General features: G+C 36.9%; 1 protein-coding gene across 1 annotated transcript in view; it reads right to left on the bottom strand.

The window, feature by feature from the left end:
* Nucleotides 1-20,142, bottom strand: part of NR5A2 (nuclear receptor subfamily 5 group A member 2) — a 78,813-nt gene extending 58,671 nt beyond the window's left edge. Inside the window, exons 1-5 of the mRNA XM_075182597.1 lie at nt 20,053-20,142; nt 19,558-19,674; nt 15,273-15,391; nt 13,894-14,035; nt 9,286-9,932 (exon numbers count right to left, since the gene is read on the bottom strand). Of these exons, the coding sequence (XP_075038698.1) occupies nt 9,286-9,932; nt 13,894-14,035; nt 15,273-15,391; nt 19,558-19,639 (990 nt within the window). The 5' untranslated portion in view covers nt 19,640-19,674; nt 20,053-20,142. The remainder of the gene's footprint in view (nt 1-9,285; nt 9,933-13,893; nt 14,036-15,272; nt 15,392-19,557; nt 19,675-20,052) is intronic.
* Between the last annotated feature and the right edge of the window lie 1,075 nt (nt 20,143-21,217).

Here is a 21,217-nt window from a genome sequence, read left to right as displayed (position 1 = left end):
AGGTAAATCGTGTAAAACATACATAGTGTGTACACACTTTAAGGCGAATAATGTTAAGCCCATTTAAAAGGGCAATATATTGGGCCATTAGAAAATGGGAGAAGTTAGTTACTAACAAAGTGCAAATGTGCAGTAAGCCATTTAGCTGTCACTGTCTAACAATAGGGACCTACTGGCCTTTTTATGAAAATGGTAAACCTATTAAACTTACACACTAACCACTTTTTTAAAGAGCGGATTTAATGGTTCCTTTGATTTTAACATATTGTTAGAGAGTTAATCCTGTATGTTATTTTTTGTAATTAGTGCTTGTTATGTCCAGCTCTAGTAATGCATGTGTATTTATCTAATAAAACGTTGACACGCTTGATCTATGAGATCCTGTTATTTTGCAAAGCTCCTGATTCAGTGAATAAGAACCTCCTGGTACACTGATGTGGCAGTATTACTGGGATCATCCCCTTGCTGTTGGAGCAGCTGTTCCCATTTAATCTTTCACTGACATTCAGCGCACCCTGCCCAGGGACTTCTAACTAACTTGCCCTAGATTGATCAAAGCTATTTATTTATTGCTTGTTATAAATTATTGTACATTTGCATTTTTTTCATGTTAGTAGTAAATTACCTCCGTTGTGTTACGTTTGGCTGTTCTGAGGAAAGCAAAGATTTTCTCATACCTGAGCGATGCATTGTACAAAAGTTATTGCTTGGTGGAATCAAGTTGACTGAGGTAGAGCTCTCTTGGTCCCTATAGGTGCAACTTCACTTAACATCACCAGTTAAACTAATACAAATAAATAGATAGAATGAGATCATATCTAATGCATACTTGCAAACTCTGCCGGAATGTCCGGGAGACTCCCGAAATTCGGGTCGGTCTCACAGACTCCCGGGAGTGCTGGCAAATCTCCCGCATCACACAATTGCGTGGCTAAAATGATGCGATTCGCGGTGAGTCACGTCATTTTGGTCCCACCCCCTGCGACAAAACGACATATTTGTGGCCTCTAGACACGCCCCTCTCCCGGATACAACTTGCCAAAAGTAGGCAAGTATGATCTAATGTGAACATGTAGCGCAGAGCAAAAGCAGATGACATTTTAGCACCTATGCTCACAAAGATGGAGGCTGTGCAGACATGCAAAATGTTCACTGGGAAAAAGGCCTTGTTGGAATGTTCCGTAGCTATGACTAAGTAGGGGTATTTGTACACCTAGCACATTGCAAAAACAAAGTATTGGGTTTAGGAGACTCTTGTTTACATGAGCATGAAAGGAGTTGACTGGGAGGGCTTGCTCTACCTTTATGTGGACTTGTGAGCGATTTAGAACATAAACGGCCTGGATTTTAGCAACAGCTTGTACACACCCCTGATAGTGGCTTTTATGGAGAAATGACTCAGTAGGTGTAGTGGACGTAGTAGTGGAGAGCGGAACATGAAGCAGCCAGGCCTGCGCTAAAGTGCCTGAGTATGGAGTACGAGATGGAATTAGAACGCAGTCAGGACACAAAGTAAGTGATTGTATGTGCAGGTATGTTTAATGGGAATGGAGCAAGGGCGTAACCATTATATGGATAGTGGGTACAGGTGCTATGGGGCCAGCAGCTGAGGGTATCCGCCTTTCCTGTCAAAACAAATGTGTATAGGTGACTTGGGGTCCTTACAAAATATATTACTGCCCAGAGCACTAGGAGGTATATTTAATCTGTCACCGCTGCAGGCTCTGAGGCATTCCCAGTTACTTTGGTAAAGTGGGCTTCCCTTTTAAAGTTGTTGGCTATTAACATTGTTCCCTGCTTTTTAAAAATCAACAAAATGGTCCTAATTTCAGTGTAGGGCACTGATGTACAATATGTGACCTACAAAGCCATTTTTTTAAGCATGCACGAAAAATACTGGGAGGCCTGTAATATTTTGTCCATGGCCCTGTATCTGTTCCGCTCTATACTGTGTCTACCACCCCTTCCCCTGCAGCCTTAGTGACTGATCATTTATCAGTGAGGTCAATTTGGCAGTGAATCAGAATGAATGAGCCATAATAATAATAATTATAATAATAATAATATGTTAGACGCAGACATGTTATTTCTAAGTGCAGGTTAAGAATCAAATTAGAGGTTTTTTTGAAAAATGTAAGTTTTTTCTAGTGCGTTCGGGGGAACCCATGTTTTTTGTTCCCTCAATTTTACTAACCATTTTTTACATTGCTAGGCTCGACCACTATCTCCCCAGTTCCGCCTCTCAAAGCGTAGAGAGAAAATCTGTCTCAGTTTGAGTGCAAATTAAGACGGATCCTTGGCTACTGCATGCGCAATAGCCAAAAGTGCTTTTTGCATTTACGAATTGGGCTTGCATTCAACTCTACATGAGTCCCTTTGGGGCGTATTCAATTGTTCCTCCGGCCGCCGGAAAAACGAGCGCGTTAAAACTATTACTGTTTATACGGTAATATTGCGCATAAATACCGTTCATAAGGTAATTTACTCGCTGAATTTCAGCTCGCAGTTTAGGGAGCTGCGAACTGAAATTCAGCGAGCAATTACCGTATAAACGGTAATAGTTTTTACGTGCTCGTTTTTCCGGCGGCCGGAGGAACAATTGAATACGCCCCATTGTGTCTAGACCAAGCTCATAAACATTTGTATTGTTAGGAAACTATTATTCATGATAAACACTGTAAGAAGGGCTTCTTCAGGTGTAGAAATAAGATTATGAGACAAAAACTTTACCAAATAGTAAACATTGCAGTCAGACTTATTGACAACTACTAGGAGTCTTATAAAATCTTGCAACAATAATTTTATTACACACTCAACTGCTAATAATTACATTAGACAAATACAAAGAGAAAATAAACAAAATTAAACAATAGGGTTTGTGTGTCTAAGATAGAGCTTTACTATGGTTGTTATCAATAATGATTTCTAGATAAATAGGATTTACAAAGGCAAAACAATCCTGGAAAATCAGGGACTTTCAGGATCCCCACACATACATTAATGTTGGACATTGGTACTGCTGGTGATAACAAAAGGTGCAAAAACTCATAACGACCAATCAGGCATTTGTCTTTGTTGTTAACATGGAATAGTTCAATCAATCCAAATTTATTAGTAAGTAGTATAAATCTATGAAGTGGACCTGACACCTACCTGTCACAGTGGAGGCAGCCAATAAGAATATAAGTCTTCGCCTCATGAATATCAGTCAGACATAGCCTCAGTGATGTCACTGATTCCTAGCCCTTTGATAGGCTGCATTCTTGTACAGCCCACAATAAGCATGCCTCCACTGTGTGTACATGACAACTTTGAAATTTGGTTTGCAAAAAGAAAGACTAAAAGTTTAACATATTTTTTAAAAGTTGATTAGGTTACATATTATTGTACTTGACATTTACATACCACCCAACATTTTACTCCCAGGCATCGGGACAGGGAACGTGGCCATGTAAAACACTAGGATGCCCCTTAGACACCTCCCTTCTAAATACTGCAACATGTTACGCTGCACATTCCCACCCGGGGGACAAACATAACCCTGGGCGAGACAGAGCCCTAACATCAGGACTGTTGGCGGGCATGCATTTATTGTCACCATGCTTAGGACAGATCTCTATTGCATTTTCAATTTCCCCCTCCGATAAGTGTTAACATTTAGCACACAAGCTAAGATCAGACACTGAAAATGGACCCAACATAAAAGTGAAGGGGATACTAGGAATTTGGTCAGGAACATTGACAGACAAACCTGGGACAGTCACTGTAAATTAGGGATTGTTGGTAACAATATGGTTTAAGCTGTTTTGTGGAGTGCCGGAAAAAAAACAATATTGTGTCATACATTGTAGCAAAAGGTAAACAAATGCCCTTTCTATGCATTGTTAATATACAGTATTTGATGCACACTTTCTAAAAATGTAAGCATTACAACTGCAGGATTACACCCTTTATTTCATCCCCATGTCTAAAGTGTAAGAGTTGCAAGTGCTATTTTGGCTTACAGATGATAGTAGATGCTAAGTAACATTTCAAGGAATGATTTTTTTTTAGATTGTACATTGTGGATACGTAACATTTTATATCTTATATATACATACTCCATTATATAATCTGCACATCTACTACATTGTGGTATTAAGAGGAACGGACATGTTGCTGCTATTTCTGCAATTAGTGAGCATAGTAGACTAAAGCCCCTATTGTTAAATTGAGAAATCCTTAAAAATAACCCTTGCCCCTTTGAACGTTCTCAGTGATATGGAAACACTATCTGAATAATATTCATGGCTATCTATTATCCCATTTCTATATTTATCCCTCCTTTTGTTCCTACTTGGCTCAAATTACTGGAAGTGCTAAATATAAAAAGGAGCAGGGGGGACGGGAGGGAGCAGAGCACGTTATTCATTATATTTCCTCTGTTTATTATGCAAATCCAAATCCATAAACTTTTCTCTTTTGGGTTTATTTAAAGTTAGAATGGTTTTAAATAGAGTATAATGGCTTACTTCCATGGAACAGGAGTATTTTCTTAATGTAGTCCCATTACATTTATAATAATATTTCATAAAACGATTAAGACCAGTGACCCATTATTAAAGTGAACCTGTCATCATGAATGGAAAATTTTCTAACTCAACTGAGCATTAAAACTTACTGACACCATAGCCACCATTTCTTTTTATAGAAACAACTGTTTCTTTTGTATTTGATTTTGTCGGTCAATCTCATTTGAAGCCAGTAAGGGTCATTTACGCAAGTACCAATCATGCACCACTTGCAAGGCTATATGTGCAAAGGCACCCATTTATTTTAGCAAGCGTATGGATTTTCAGACCAAGGCAGCATATGCGGTGGATGTTAAATTCAGCATTTTCTCATGGTAAATGCTTGGCGGATCTGGGGACTTTCCATTCTATGTCTGGAGTAATCTCATGAATGTGGCTTGTTATGCACCCACGTGCAAAAAAGAGATTTCGGGCTATATTTACTAAACTGCAGGTTTGAAAATGTGGAGATGTTGCCTATAGCAACCAATCAGATTCTAGCTGTCATTTTGTAGAATGTACTAAATAAATGACAACTAGAATCTGATTGGCAACATCTCCACTTTTATAAACCCTCAGTTTAGTAAATCTAGCCCTTCTTCTTGCTGGTTGAGATTATCTAAATGAGATTGAAAAATATTTAGTGGGGGGCTGTACAGCATTTTATGCACCCCACAAAAGGACTAGAATTTTCCACATCCTCAGAGATAGTGGAAATTTAGGTCTTTGGTCTAAACTACAGGAAGTCTTTTGCAACTTCCAGGCTCATTTTTTTATAGGGCAAAGCACATGTATAAGCGTATTACAACCAATATGAAAACCTTTTAAGTGACACATATAAGAAAGGCAGGTGGTGGCCCTCAAGTGGCAGATGGATAAAAAATTTAAGTGATGTTTCATCATTCCAACAATTTGCAGTCTGTAGACCTGCAAAGTATACGCTGAATCATTTCCTGGTGGCAGTTCAGAAAAGTATGTAGGGGGTGCGTCTAAGACTATGATAAGCAAGGCTTTGCACTTTTATAAATGGCCTTAAATGCCTCTGCAATAATAGCTAGCTTAAGAAGCCATTCAAACAGTATAAAAATAAAAGCTGGCTTTTGCAAAGACGTATTATTTTTATACTTGGTATATTTTACCAGCTGAAAGATGCTATATTGATATTTTCTTAAAAGCTGCAATATTATTAAAAGGTTTTACTAAAGTACCCGCCCCCTAGCCAGAGCCCCTGACCAGCTCTGCATGCCCATTTTTCTCCTCATTGCTTTCGCAAGTGGGAATGGTCCTTCTCTTCACACACCCTCCACCTCCATTTAGTTGGTGAACAATTGATTTGCTGGTCCTGTATTACTTGCAGTCGTTTTGGTAATGCAGCTTTAATGGAACAATTCCTAAAAGTAGCAATATTTTCTAATCACAGTGACATAGTAGTGATATAGTATTAACCCTTTTAGCCATACTGGCCCACTCTCCCGAAATTTTTGTGAGACTCCCGAATTCTGGGTACGTAGCAAAGTGTGCAGTACGGGGACCTCAATTTGTGTTATTTTGCCCTCTTCCCCCCCCCCCCCAGAATGCGATGACGCAATCACAGATGACGCGATTCGCAGTGCCACGCCCCCTCCCCCTTCACACTAGCCACCTGACCTCCCTTCTGGGATCTCCTAGAGGGGAGAGTCAGAAAGTTGGCAACTATGGTTTTACTTCATACACAGCAGGTTACTGCTCCTAAAGGGCTGTTCAGTAAAATTCAGGTCATGCTAAGGATGAGTATGGTGTGCAGCAGTTTCCACCTGCAAGACGGAAACCTCTCAAATCTATCCTACATTACTTTACCTAGTATCAGGCCAGTTTCACATAGGGATTGTACACACAACCACATTTTTAAAGTGTCCAACTTCCGTTTCCAATGTAATTAAAATACAGGTAATTGGCTTCAGCAGCACAATTAATGTTTTTCAATTGTGTAATGTAAATATGTAATAAATATATATTCTTTACTGCATTACTGTGCTTGACAATTCTAGGACATGGCAAGCTCTATCTTGATCCATCAAAACATCGTTTACAAACGTATAGGGGTCTAGTGCACCAAATGTCAAGTGCATGGTTATCTGGCCACAAAATTTCTCCTACTCTCATGAAAAATAAACAACCAAGTCCTGAAAAGAAAGCCATTATAAGCAAATGAAAAACGTTTTAAAATGTATACACAAATTCATGAATTTACAACATAGACTCCCATATGTATGTCCATTTGTATTTCCTCCTGCTGACTAGAAGAGAGGGAAGCCTATTAACTAGTGACAGTACGGGGGTCAATAGGAAGTGGTAGATAGCACTGTGAACATGCTGTAGAGGTGACAGAAAGGTGAATGACCCCCTGTATTTGTGAAGCGGATGTCATCGAAGAGAGAGGTAATGCACCAGTATAAAAAGCTATTGTATTTCCGGAGGTCTTATACCTTTAAGTGAAACACGCCATTAATACTCCTCAAACCTTCAATGCAGAGGACAAGTAGCTGGAAAATGACTGCTGTTCTTACTAACTGGCAAGGAAGATGTACATTACAGTTGCTTGCACAATAGGACCACTGCTGTGGCTGCTGTGTGCGATCAGTAATTGAAAGAACAGACCTGAACGTTCCTTTCATTAAGCCCGTTAGACACATTTCCTGCTTTTATAACTTAAAAAAAACTAAGACACTTCTAGCTGCCTAATTATAAGTGACTTGTTAGCCTAAATAATTAAACATCCTTGCAGAGCTGCTGTGGAAAATTCTGACCCTGTGGGTCAATCGTGTGTATTTTCAATAACTGTGATGAGTTTTTAATTGAACTCTACAAGACTGTGATATACATACGTATAGGATTTGGTTGAAACAAGATCAGCAGAATTCATTGCAGTTATACTTTATGGGCCTGACGCAATTTACACTGAAATCGTATCCTGTTATTTACACAGTACTTAGAGGGGCACAGATATTTAGAGCCGTGTCACTTAGGATACTGTGCAAATTGCACACACACGCCTCTCTATCTGCCTTATGGGCTGACGTGCAAGTCATCATGCACAGCGCCCTGTAAAGCAGATGATTAAATAAATTATAAAAATGTAAAAAAAAAAAATGTTTACAAGGGGATCCACACTTTTTTTTTAAAATTTAATTTGGTTTTAATTTGGTTTTTAATACATCAAGATCTCTTGCACCAGCTGAAAGCACCCGCAAAAGAATTATCTGCGGCTGCTTTCAACTCAAAATAGCATGTAAAGTGCGTGAACATGCCTTTACATTGCTAGGCTCGCCCACTACCTCCCCCTGTTCCGCCTCTCTAAGCGCAGAAAGTTGCAACGGGGTGATCCATCTCAGCCGCAGTGCAAACTGAGACGGATCTTTGGCCAAAAGTGTTTTTTGCGCTGAACAAAAGGACTTGCGTCCGACTCTAAATCAGGCCCTATGTCTTAATGGCAAGTACATTTCTACTGACCACATAATAGTTTGCTGGGGACAGAGGGCCTGATTTTGAGCTAGGAGCAAAGCAAAGAAAAGGAGCAAATTTGCACCGGGACAACCATGTTATAATGCAAGGGGTACAAAGTGACTTATTTTTGTGCACACAAGGAAAATACTGGCTGTTTTTTCATGTAGCACACACATACTTGATAGCTTTATTTTTACACTGAAATTAAAGTTGACCTATGACATGCTTTACAATTCCCCAATTGTAAAGCGCTACGGAATATGTTGGCGCTATATAAATAAATGATGATGATGATGCTCTATCGCAACTATAAATCTGTCCCTACATTTTAAATTTACCTCCCCCTCTAATGCAACTTGGTTTTGCCAAGGTGCAAAGTTACTCCTTTTCTTTGCTTTGCTCCCAACTCAAAATCAGGGTCATAGTGTATTTGTTTGATACGACCAAATTAAATTAACTTTTGAACATCAGTCAAAAGCTTGAACAAAAAAGTTAAAAGAAGAAAATATTGCTACTTATCCTCAATCTCACCTATCTATCTATCTATCTATCTATCTATCTATCTATCTATATATCTATCTATCTCATACTTGCCAACTCTCCCGGAATGTCCGGGAGACTCCCGCATTTCGTGAGAGTCTCACAGACTCCCGGGAGAATGTGGCAATCTCCCGGATCTGCCCCCCTCCTAGTGAAGTGGGCAGAATTAGGTCCAAAACGCTGCGATTCTTGGTGAATCGCGGCGTTTTGGACCTAAAAATTACGCGTATTTTGGAGCCCTGCCCCCCATCACGCCCATCTCCCCCGGCTGGCTCCCGGAATCCAACTTTCAAAAGTTGGTAAGTATGATCTATCTATCTATATGTATGTCTGTCTATCTATCTCATTACATAAGTGTATTTGAATTCTTTTTATAATGAAATATTTTTCATGTAGGTGGAAAACTAACGTGTTAATATACCACAGTTTACAACTTGGCAACATGTAAGCAATATAAATTCACAGAATATATTATTACTTGTAGTTCACACTACATTTTAGTCAGTTACTCTATTGGTATTCTATACACCTACCAAAATAACCTAATAAGGTTTTACATGCCAGGGATGTGTTCAGTTTTGAGTAAAAAAAAAACCACACAAAATAAATATATTAAATAATGACTAGTTACTAGATGTAGTTTACCAGCTAGCAAGATTGACTGCATAGTAAAAATCAGGCCATCTATACACCAGCTACAGATCGGTCCTACCTTTAGCTCTCTGAAGAATATGCTACTCCTCGCCCACTCAACGATGGAAAACAACGTCTGGTCGGCCATTTTGCACATGAGTCCAAATGTGTTGAGTTTATCATGTTTGCTCCTGTTTGCCTGCTCCTGCTGTAAATAAGACATGATCTTGCTTTGGACTTGAGGCTCATCTGGCTCACATTTCAAGAGTTCCACTATAAGGTGCGGGATGTTGGAAGGGGAGCTGGACTGATAACTGTCCATGTAAGAGTATCCCATTATAGACTCTGGAGAACTGGTGTAAGGGTCCGGGTACTCCGATTTGATAGCACGGCTGGGGAAATGGCCATAGGCCTGGTAACCTTGTAGGCTGCCGTGAGGTGGCATAGCCATACTGATGGGTGATGTCACAAAGGGGCTTCTGTCATAGTCTGTTGGGGGAAGGGCGGCATGGTTTAGAGGTAGACCCTTGGATGCTGAGTGAATGTTTTGGATAGCAGAAGAAATGGTCAGATCGGTGGGAATGGCTTGGATGACCTGACTCATAGCTTCTAGTTTAAGTCCATTTGCTCGAATTAAAGCTTTTTTTTGTTGCTTGAGAGCACGATCCCGTTTGTACATTGGCCCAAATTTGTTCCTCCCTCCACGCATCCGGTCTGCCCTCACAGCTGTTGAACAAGGAAAGTCTTTCATTAACACTTTACGATTTTGATGACTTTCAATAGAACTCATTCTATATAATAATATTAATAGCAATTGTTTTTTATCACTGACACTGTCATAAAGTACTACATTTACACTTATACCATCAAAAAAGAAATGAAAAGTTAATTAAGTCATTTATTCATCAGTATTAGTGCTAAATGTATAGCAATTCATGTATTATAAGGAATGATATATCCCCCAGTATTGATTACAGTATATATGACTAATATAGCCCCTGCTGTAAATTATAAAGCTATTATGAGTCACTGAGGAGTTATGTGACTATATATTGGGCACTGAACATTGGGATTACTTCTAGTTTTCCTTTATTTTACAGAAGGTATTTTGTTGCCAAATGTTCTTAATGCATACTGATATCATATATCACCATGTACACCTTATAATTAACAGGAGTTTGTAAATATATTAGCATCACTTATAACATATTTTATGTATTATAATGTATTTCACATAGTCACTGAGGAGTTCTTTGACTTATAATGTACATTTTAGTTTGTGCCCTATATTATTATTTTCTTTTTCTGTCCTTACATTAACAATAGTTTTCCATTGTTTTTCATTTCATGGATGCTTTCTTTAATGCAATGGGGGTACTCATAAATACATCCTAAAATGGAACTGTAATTTTGTCAGCTCACCACTTTCTCAAAGCAGGAAAACAATTTTTATTTTATTTTTACTAAAGCTTCTGAAAAGCAAAGTCTTCAGTTTTAGAAATAATTACAAAGAAATGTGGTTCAGCTGCTGCCAGGGGGGGGATTTTAATGGGGTTAGTCACAGCGGTGAGTTTCATTGTGGTGCCAGTTTAATGGCATCGCGAGTGACACTGACTGAGCCTACATTGGCCAGTGGCTCTTATGCAAAGGAGTGATTACAGCACCATTAAAAATGCATGGGGATCTCCGATACACATCTAGCATAAAGACTTCTGCAATTAATGAATCTGAGTAATTTATAGACTACAATTTAAGTTTAATGGGGCTATTAGCAAAGTATACACTGCGGTGTCATTATATGGAGCATGAGTTACAGAGGACAGTTACTTTAAAATAACTGTACATCCTATGGCAATGCTGTAAGAATTATTAAGATGTAACAAAAGAGAGAGATCAGGAGCATTAATGTGCGTGTTATTACTATATGTATAAGCTGTAAATAATATCTGTATAAACTGATTTCTGATATCATTGCTTATAAATCAGTGAGTTCTGTTGTAATCACTTCAGTGTTTTTTAGGCAAACTTGTGTATTATATAAAATATAGCATACTCTATTGGAAATAATTACTGACATTAAGGGGCATATTCAATTACAATTCCGGTCCGCAGGATTGCGCCCGAACGGGCTGCGAACTTAATCCACGGTACCGCAATAATGTGGTTTTTTTGTTCGCAGCCCATAGGGTTGCGTACGAAAATCTGCGTTATTGCGGTACCGTATTACCGACAATAGTGCGCACTTTCCACGGTAACGCGTGTTACCGCAGACCGGAATCCTAAGTGAATATGCCCCTAGAAGTTACTCCTATGACCTGTGTAAGAAAGCAGTTGGTCTACAGCCTTGTGCTATTATATGATCATAGAACCCCCTCACTGATATCTATGTAATGTAAAATACGGAGTGTATATATATATATATATATATATATATATAAATATACATATATATATATATATATTTCTAAAAATCTAAATATATATAATATATATATATATATATATATATATATATATAAATATATATATATTATATACACACACACACACACATTTATATTTTTAAAATTGAACATGTGAAAAAATGTTTTGTTTTGGGTTTTTCTCAAATAATTCGAAATTCCTTCAATAATTAGACACAGAGAAAGATTTTTTTTTTTCGAAGGGAAAAAACAAAGTTCTTAAGGAAAAACCAGTACGCTCTCACATTTCCCCTGTCTGCCACGTTTATTTTTCTTTTCAGGCGTTCTATATACTACACTTTCCACATCTGGAAACCTATAAAAGTGTCCTTTTTATTTTTTAAGTGAAAAAAGTTTGACGTCCCAAATGAACAGATCAGTTGCAGAGTGATAATCAAAAAATGTATTTGTGGTTTGCTTGACCTGGGTCTCCTTTCTTTCTTAAACTGTTTTTTGCCAAAGGAAATGCCGTCTTCAATGACATAAAGGGTTTAGTATTAGTAAAAGACATTTCTTATATTCTTATTGCAGTAGATTTTCACTCATTATAACAGATTTATCATACTTTGCATAATATAACATTCCATTATAATTCATAAAACCACCTTTGGACAATGATGTATAATAAAATAATTGTGTTATTGAGTTAAATAATATACCTGAAATTACTGAATTATATTTATTCAGCTAAATCTATCCAGAATACTATTTGTTCAATCCTTTAGAGAAATAATCTAGTGGCAGTGGTTGCAACCTCCTAGGTAACTGTAAAGTTCTATGTGGATTGCTGGATGAATGCATAAACATTGGGGCTTATTTAGTTTTTTTCATTAAACGCCCGTTTTCGAGGAACCGACGCACATTTAAGTAATGTACAAATTTATTAACAGTGCATTGTAGCAGATATCTACGATATCTGCTGCTTTGCATTTTTTTTTCGAACTCCAGTGCAGTCCCCATAGATGACATGCATACATTACAGTATGTGTAATTTTTCAGCTCTGCTCCCATTGCGGTAGTGGGATCTTCAGATCCCTCACCGCATCTTCCTGCTCTACCCTCCAGTCACTGTCGCAAAGCTGGGCACTTTGGAATAGTGATCATAGAGGACATAGAACACAGGTCTTCGCAGTTTTTCTTGACTACTGTTCCTGTTGAAGTTTTTTACTAAATATGCACAATATTTCAATCTTTATCTTTGCGATGAGGATTGAAATACATTGTGTACACAATACGGTGGGCAATAAATAGGGGCTATTGTAAGTAATGTAAAAAAAACTCAGTTAACAGGTTATAGCTTAACTGGGATTTTTATTCTATATTAGATTAACTTTGAGCACTATCTAGGAATTGTAGTATGACTATAGATGTCACACCACATTTAATTACTTAATCTTTACTCTTTGATAAAGCTGCAGTGAAAATTCAAGTCAAAGTGAACCTGCTAGTGTTCTGAGGAATGTATTTTTGCATAGTGCTTTTCGCACTTCCCATATGGAAAAAGGGAAGTTTCCCTGTGCTCCTTCTGCCTGGGAACAAGCATAGAAAAAGAGAAGGCACTTTATGCGACTCGTGGGTCAGCCATCATACAACGTTATGCTTGTTCGTGGGTGGCTTCCTTTACACAAGAAGGTGCTGTAGGAAGGTAATCGCTTGGGTGTCACTGTCCTACTCTCAGGCCGAATCAGGGTATTTTTTATACAGCACATGATGCTTTTCTATTTTCTCTCTCTCGAAACATAGAGAAATTCAAACTCATTTCTGTGTCTATAAAACAATAATCACAATCCAACACCATCTCTGCAAATAGCATGTTATTTAAGGAATGTAATACTCAGGAATTATATATTTTGGAAAAAAAATATGTTTTTCCGAATTTGCTTTGCCAAATAAAAAAAGGACATTCAAATATTTAAAGAGAGGTTTTATTTAAGCATTATATCCAATGAATGCCATAGTACTCTTTTAACTTTTTATTCTAATGTCGGTTAGGTGGCAATGTTCCATTGCGTTCTATGATTCATAAACAGAGAACGGACCACAACGGGTCCAGGAGGTGATATTATCCATGTAGTACAGTCCTTATCAGATTTCAACATAAGATTGACTAATATATGTTACCATATGTTAGATGGAATATAGAGTGCATGCGTATATATATATATTTTCTTAATGTATTTCCGCACATACCTTCTCAGCTGTGCTTCCTGGTTTTATTATCTTACCTTCCAATTTCATCCCCACACTCAAACACTTCTGGAACCTGCAGTACGGACATCTCTTCCTCTGGGTCTTATCAATCTGACAGGTCTGGTTTTCAATACAAGTGTATCTCTTATTGTTCTGAACTGTCCGCTTGAAAAAACCCTGGAGGGGCAGAAGAGAGACAGAATAATCAGCAGATACACAGGAAGGATGCAGCATTCCTCGGCCTTCTTCTTTTTTTTTAGAATGTTAAAACTGGACATTTCCACACAATTACCAAACTATAATTCTAGCACTGGTCTAATTACACTGGTCTCTTATACAATAAGAAAAATGTAGAATTAAAGTACAGATTATCCCCCAGTGATAATATTTTGTGACATTCATAATCATATTTTCAGAACCTAAAATATTTAAAATTACAGACATTTCTCTTTTCTTTAGTATAAAACAACTGTATTCACTTGTCAATATTCTCAGTCTCAGCACAATAGGAGAGCTACTTTTTAGGAAGCAGCTTACACTGCACAAGCAAAAAAATAGCACTTGCAGAATAGTTATGGTAAATACACCACAAGGAATAATCATGTACAATGTCAATTTTAAATACGGTCAATAATTATTGGTGCTTAAATTATTACTTTTAAACATCTAAGCAAGAATACTGGGAGCTGTACAAAATTATATTACTTATCTTATTTTTTTACTGGCAAAAAATAATGATTTTAGGGGGAATATTCTACAATAGTGTTAAAATATAAAAAAAATGAAAATTGCTTATACACTTGAAAAATTGTTATTAACACTGCATAAAAAGTTTTCCAAGATATGTTTGAAAAGTATATAGTCAGTTATGAAGTCATGTGCAGCTATCACTTAAAGCACTGCTTATTAACATGTCACTTATATAATGGCCAGTTGGATTGCCTATATGATTTGTCCTATTTTAAAGAGTTAACAGCAGATTATACTTGGCAGACAAAACAACTCTCAATGGTTCTGATTTGTATAGTTGTTGAAGTATATTACACACATTTGTGAACAATGTCTACAATACGCATATATATGGACACCGAATGCTTACAGTATAAGTTTTAAGAAAATTATACTTTTGTGCATTTGTGTGTGTAAATATATTGTACAATCGGAATGGAGAAAAAGTACATAATTACTGCTGTTCACTGACGATGTCGTACACACAGACATAATAGCCACGTTTTTTCCCCATAAAATGATGAGGAGCTCTTGCTAAACAATTTAACGAGGAGGGGACATCATGTCAGGAAAGAGAGGGATCATGTTTAAATGGAACTAGTGTATTTTAGGTATTGTGCGCCAAATTATATTCCAGCACTTCAGGTAACATAATTATAACCAGATAAAACACGTCTATCCGCACCTTGCAACTCTCGCAGGTCAGCAGTCCATAGTGGTATCCAGAAACCTTGTCCCCACAGACCGGACACAGCTCCTCGAGGTCATCATCGTAAGAGTAGCCCATCATTTTAAACTGAGATACTGAATGAAGATAAAGGCACAACACTTAGTACTTATTCTACAGCATGAATTGAAATGACAGATGAACAAAAAATTGCTCAATTAGGTAGTCCGTCCGTACCCCCACTAACTGTATAATTTTTTTCAGTATTACAGTAGCTATATGTTAAATTAAATTATGTAATTCTTATATATCATATATTACTGTGTGTCTATAACAGTAGTTTCACAGAGCTAGAAAATTGTGCACAGACATCTGTGACGGTCACTAAAATTTTACTGCTGGCAAAAAATGTATAGTGCATAGCGTTTACACCACACCAGTTGTTCCTAACAAACAAGGTGGCCCCTAAGCGCGTCCAACAAAAATGTTGATGAACTTATCCATCAACAGATTAATGTTAATAAAGTTAACTTCCCACCCCTACTTTGCTATTGTTATTTGTTGTTGCACTGAATAACTAGAGTCTAATGTGTTATATATCTCCTAAATCAGATTATCCTTTATATGCAGTGTACAATATATACTGTACGATGTGTTACTAGATCATAATGAAACAAACAAAAAATCTTGGACGTGCATGTGCAAAATTATATATTTTTTAGTATATTTATTACTGGTAACATCATAATTAAAAGGCAGTGTAATTACAACAACAGAATAAATAAAAGTTGCTTGTATTATTGAGACTCTGTAATATGTCTATTAATTGCGTAGCCTGGTTCCTTCTACTTGTTAAGCATGCTATAGTTTAGGAATATGTGTGCCTATGAAAAATCAATAGTTTGAGAGATTGAGAATTTACTACCGGCCATTTATTCCAAATGTTAACAGCAAACAGATTGGAAAAAGGCCCTTAAATCAGACTGCTTGCTTAATAATAATAAAAAGTTTCTTTTGTGTTAATATTCAGTTTCACGACTTCAGTTTCGATGAATAAGAGATAATTAGAGAACTGATGATACACAGTCATTGGCATATAAACTCTTACTCCATATATATATGTACATAATGTACACACACGTGCACACACACTATGTGTGTGTGTGTGTGTGTGTGATATATATATATATATATATATATATATATATATATATATGGCTGTATATCTATGTCTATATATATATATATATATATATATATATATATATATATTAGAATTAATATTATTGAAATCGGAATTTTCTGTTTTCATATAATTCATGCTACATGATAATTATATGTTTGGATAAATCTAGGAAAATATAATCAGAAAACATAACTTAAAGAAATGGAACAAATGCAAAGTATTGCAGGTAATGCATTATTTTAAGAGCATTTGTGAACCCTAGTCATGTGTATTACACATATATTTATATGAAGAGAGTAGAATAAACACGCAGAGGCATTATAGACTGGTACATATATGTGTAGGCAAAAAAGAAAAGACTTAGCTAACGGTCAAATTATTGTGTCTAGTCTTTAGCAATATTTGTCGTTTGTGTTTATAAAGAGAAGCATCAATTAATGAACTGCAAATCGAACATATTTCTGCTTCCCTAAAAAAATATATTCTATTGAATAGTTTTCCTCCAGTACATTAACAGCCTATTTACTTCCATATGAGCTTGATGTGGAAAATCATTTAAAAGGTCTGATAGCTGTGCAGGTGTAGGCATTAGTATATTCATAAGAGATGTCTGAAAATAAAGTTACATGTTACTCACACAAAAAAATTGTGAATGGTCCATTTTTATAAACAAGTCCTTAAATATTATTTCACCTCATTTCCACCTGCTGGCTATATAATATGCAGCACCGTAAAATATACTATTGAACAATTTGCAAATTATGTATTTAGGTACAAGCATCAAAGAGTATTGTTAATAATTTTGGGAAATATTTTTTTAAATATTTCATCTCTATGTTTCAACATCTGATGAGATGAAAATTCATTTCAAATACTTACAATTTAGGAATTCTCAATGACCATAATAACCTATAACTATCATCCCATAACACATTTACACTATGAACCATAATTATCAAATGTGCCATTATCTAATTTAGATTGCAAGCTTTTTGCAACAAAAAAGCCCTCTTTATAAATGTGTTATCATAAATGTAGCACACACAAAGGATTGCAATATTCTGGAGACAAGCAAAAACTAAACTAAAAACCCTTCTATGTTGGCTCATAAAAAAATGAATATATACAAAGGAAATAAATTTGCATATATGTACAAGGTACACTGCCATCCTGTATTCTAGTCATACAATATAAACTATTTTTATTGCTTGTGGTGTATATAATATATAGTACACATATTTACATTGTTATGAATTTTGTTTAAAAAATGTTTTTGTTTCCTCTGCATAAGAAATTGGATTTCTCTTTAACAACTCAACTTGCAAAAGACTAAATTAAAATACAATGGTAAAACATGTGTTACAATACATAATGCAACAGGATATCCATAGGCAATAGATGAAGGACAATATTTTGTTTTTGAACTAAATGTTAGTATATAGTTTTCTTGCAAAAAAATGAAATATGTGAAATATAAAGAAAATCAACTCAAAACGAACTCCACCCCCCATCTCTTTCTTTCGTTATGAAGTTTTAAATATATGCTGTAATTTTAAATCTAATGGATTGCCTGCATTACACTGGTTTTACAAGTCAACTCGAATTAGGCAGATATGCACATTCCAATTTAGTGTATACATAACCTTTGTTATTTTACATTCTGCACAAAGTCGCCTCCAATTACACATTGGATTTTACAAAATACTCTACAAAGTATTTCCAAATCAGAATGACTGTTACGGTAACATTTTTTAACTATCCATTCTGTGATAATCACAAAAGTTTAGCATTCCATAATAAAGTCCAGGTTTCAATTTCATAATTCACTGATATTTCTAAATACTATTTGAAAAAACAGAATTAGATATATTTATTTCTATTTAGAAATCAAAGCTACAGAAAACACGTGGAAATTTCAAAACCTCTCTTCAATGAATCAACACGAAACTATTAGTCTAACATATCATCTACATAATCCATACAGCTTTTAAATCGTCAATTAAATATAATTGTGGCTATAAGGTAGAAGATAGATAGATATAGATAGATAGATAGATAGATAGATAGATAGATAGATAGATAGATAGATAGATAGATAGATAGATAGAAGATGCACATATCAATTATTTAAGATGTTATGCAAAATTTGTGACATATTAAAATATTATTTTTTATGGAATACTCTGATGAACTGGAAGAGAGGGACAGTTTAATATTAATATAATAAACAATTAGGCATAGAAAACACAAACATATATTAAAGGTTTCGCCAGAATTTTGAACGCTGCAATAGTAGGCAAAAGGTATCAGGAGATTGGCTTTGAAATCAAGCTCCGATAATAAAACTATAGTAAATAACGGGACAAAGTACCCACTCAGCACTGTCACTGTAAGATCTCCCACATGTACACCCGAATAATGCAATTATTGTGATTTTCTTATGTGAGTCTTGTTTCAAGCGTATATTATACGTCTTATGCTCATCAGCACGCATTATCGACTCGACTAATTAGTTCAATAAACTCCCCTTCCCAAAATCTGTAACCTATATGCAGTATATATCCTTGTGTAGCTGTCATGAGAGCGATTACCCCGATGTGGTCAACTGTATTCTCTCCTAATATACTGTCACAATCCTATACTGGGATATCCTGTATGCATACTGTCATATCCCCATATGAAGGAAGCGAGGAAGGGTAAAACTGATACAGTAATGTGTGTTATGTGCCCTACGCTATATAGAGTTTTACAGCAGCCATTTGGACATTTGTCAACACACAAACGTTTATAGCTATACAAAATACACCTTACACACATATGTTGCGTATCTTCTATAGGTATGTAGAGATAGATAAATAGATAGATAGATATGTATAGATGTAGATAGATAAACACACACATATGCACAAATATGTGTGTATACAGTGTAAATAAAAATATTAACTCTAAGTTCTATGCAGCAATTTAGCGCTACGTGCCCATATCCGTCCAGTAAAACATAGCGCACTGTATACTACTAAAATACAGCACAAGTAAACATAAAGCGGTTTAATCACAAAACAAAGAGTTACAAGAATACATACAGAGGAGCAGGGCTCATACATGACGGGCACTTACCTTGCATGTTCTCCGGCATCTGCCCCTGCTCCCCGTGTGACCGGGACAGTCCTAGAGCTTCGGACTCCACTTTGGGCAGCATGGCTCGGGCAGGAAGAGGCTCCCAGGGACCTCCACCTGAGGCACACAGAAGGACCAGGGTCAGACCCCAGCACTAAGGGGAACAGGGGGACCTACTGGTGCGGGAAGACCGAGGTTCTCCTATGGAAATGAGACTATGGTGGATAATATAACCTCTTTATGAAATAGGAGTGGTAGGAGGTATCTCCAGAGGTAGCATGTGGTACACTAGTGTGGCGCAAAGTGCCGCTCGAAGAGTTGTTGTGGCACTGGGTCTTCAGGGCGAAGTGATACCCTTCTGGGGTGGGCAGCTCTCTGGTCAGGCTGATGGACACAAGGGGTGGGATGCGGGGCTCTCATGGAATAGAAATACTCTGTACCAATGTATGGTTGGGTCAGGTGGACAGGGCAAAGGAAATCTGGTAGAGCTGTCACCTTTCAAGTGTGTACGAAGAAGGATAGGACCACCTCCTGGCTCCCCGCCCAAGCTCTCTCTGATCCAGCCTGCCAGTCTGTGCTCTCTCCTCTGATCTCTGTCACTCTGTGAAGCGCTGTGGGCTGGATCTCCACCACTTCCCTCTCATCCAACCGCTCTCCTCTCTCATAGCCACTCCTCCCCTCCTCACTTGTCTTGTGTTGTGTCTACCCCTCTCTTTAAGTGTTGAGTTGTGAACTTCATGCTTCTCTTGGCTGCTGTGTTTACTCATAGCACTGCTAGACACTCACCGGGAGGGGGTGACCAGCTCAGAAAGGGGGGGAGGTTGACATCACCTACACAGCCAGCGAATCAGAGGCATCATGCACTATTGCATGATGTGTAGTTGTAGGCTTTTTATCTCATTTCACCACATTTAGCGATTGTTTCCAAACTCTCTTTCGTGAGTTAAATGGACATGTGCTGGTGCTGAAAGACCACCCTTGTTTGCCTTTATAATAGATATGACATATTTTGCTAGTGAGACTCAGACACCCAAACAACGTGCACTGTCACTGATAGATAATTCACCTGATATTCAGGAGTCAGCTAGTCCCCTGGAACAGGTTATTGTTTTGCATTTCGGTGTATAAGTAGCAAATCCCTTAGGTAGTTTGTTAAACATTTACTGAGACATCTTTTACAACTTTCTGTGCACTGAAACCTATTTATGTCTAAATCATATATGTCAACCACATCACTCTGTAAACTCACTCTCTCTAGCACCAAGAAGACACCATCCTCTTGTATTGTAACGCCCCTCACTATGCATTAAATATTACATTGTTGCATATATTACATGTTACATTTTAGTTTCTATTTAATGTATTATTTTACGAATTACTACATTCGAGATTGAAATGTTTAAGTAAACCATACTTACAGGTAAGTTATAACAGTGCAGGTATCAGTACATGGCCTTGATTGTAAATACGCCATGCAATAATTATTGTTTTTGTCATTTCTCACTCTGAACTCACTATACTAAGCGTTGTATTTTTTTCCCCCTCAATAACATCTGTATAATGTACAGAATATAATTAAATAATTGAAAGGGATGACCTGTAGACGACCTGCAATTATTACTACACCTATTCAATGCACTAATGTGTATCTTAAATAGCA

This window comes from Mixophyes fleayi, chromosome 8 (genome assembly GCF_038048845.1).
Source record: "Mixophyes fleayi isolate aMixFle1 chromosome 8, aMixFle1.hap1, whole genome shotgun sequence".
Classification (NCBI taxonomy): domain Eukaryota; kingdom Metazoa; phylum Chordata; class Amphibia; order Anura; family Limnodynastidae; genus Mixophyes; species Mixophyes fleayi.
This window is presented reverse-complemented; position numbering and strand designations above follow the sequence as displayed.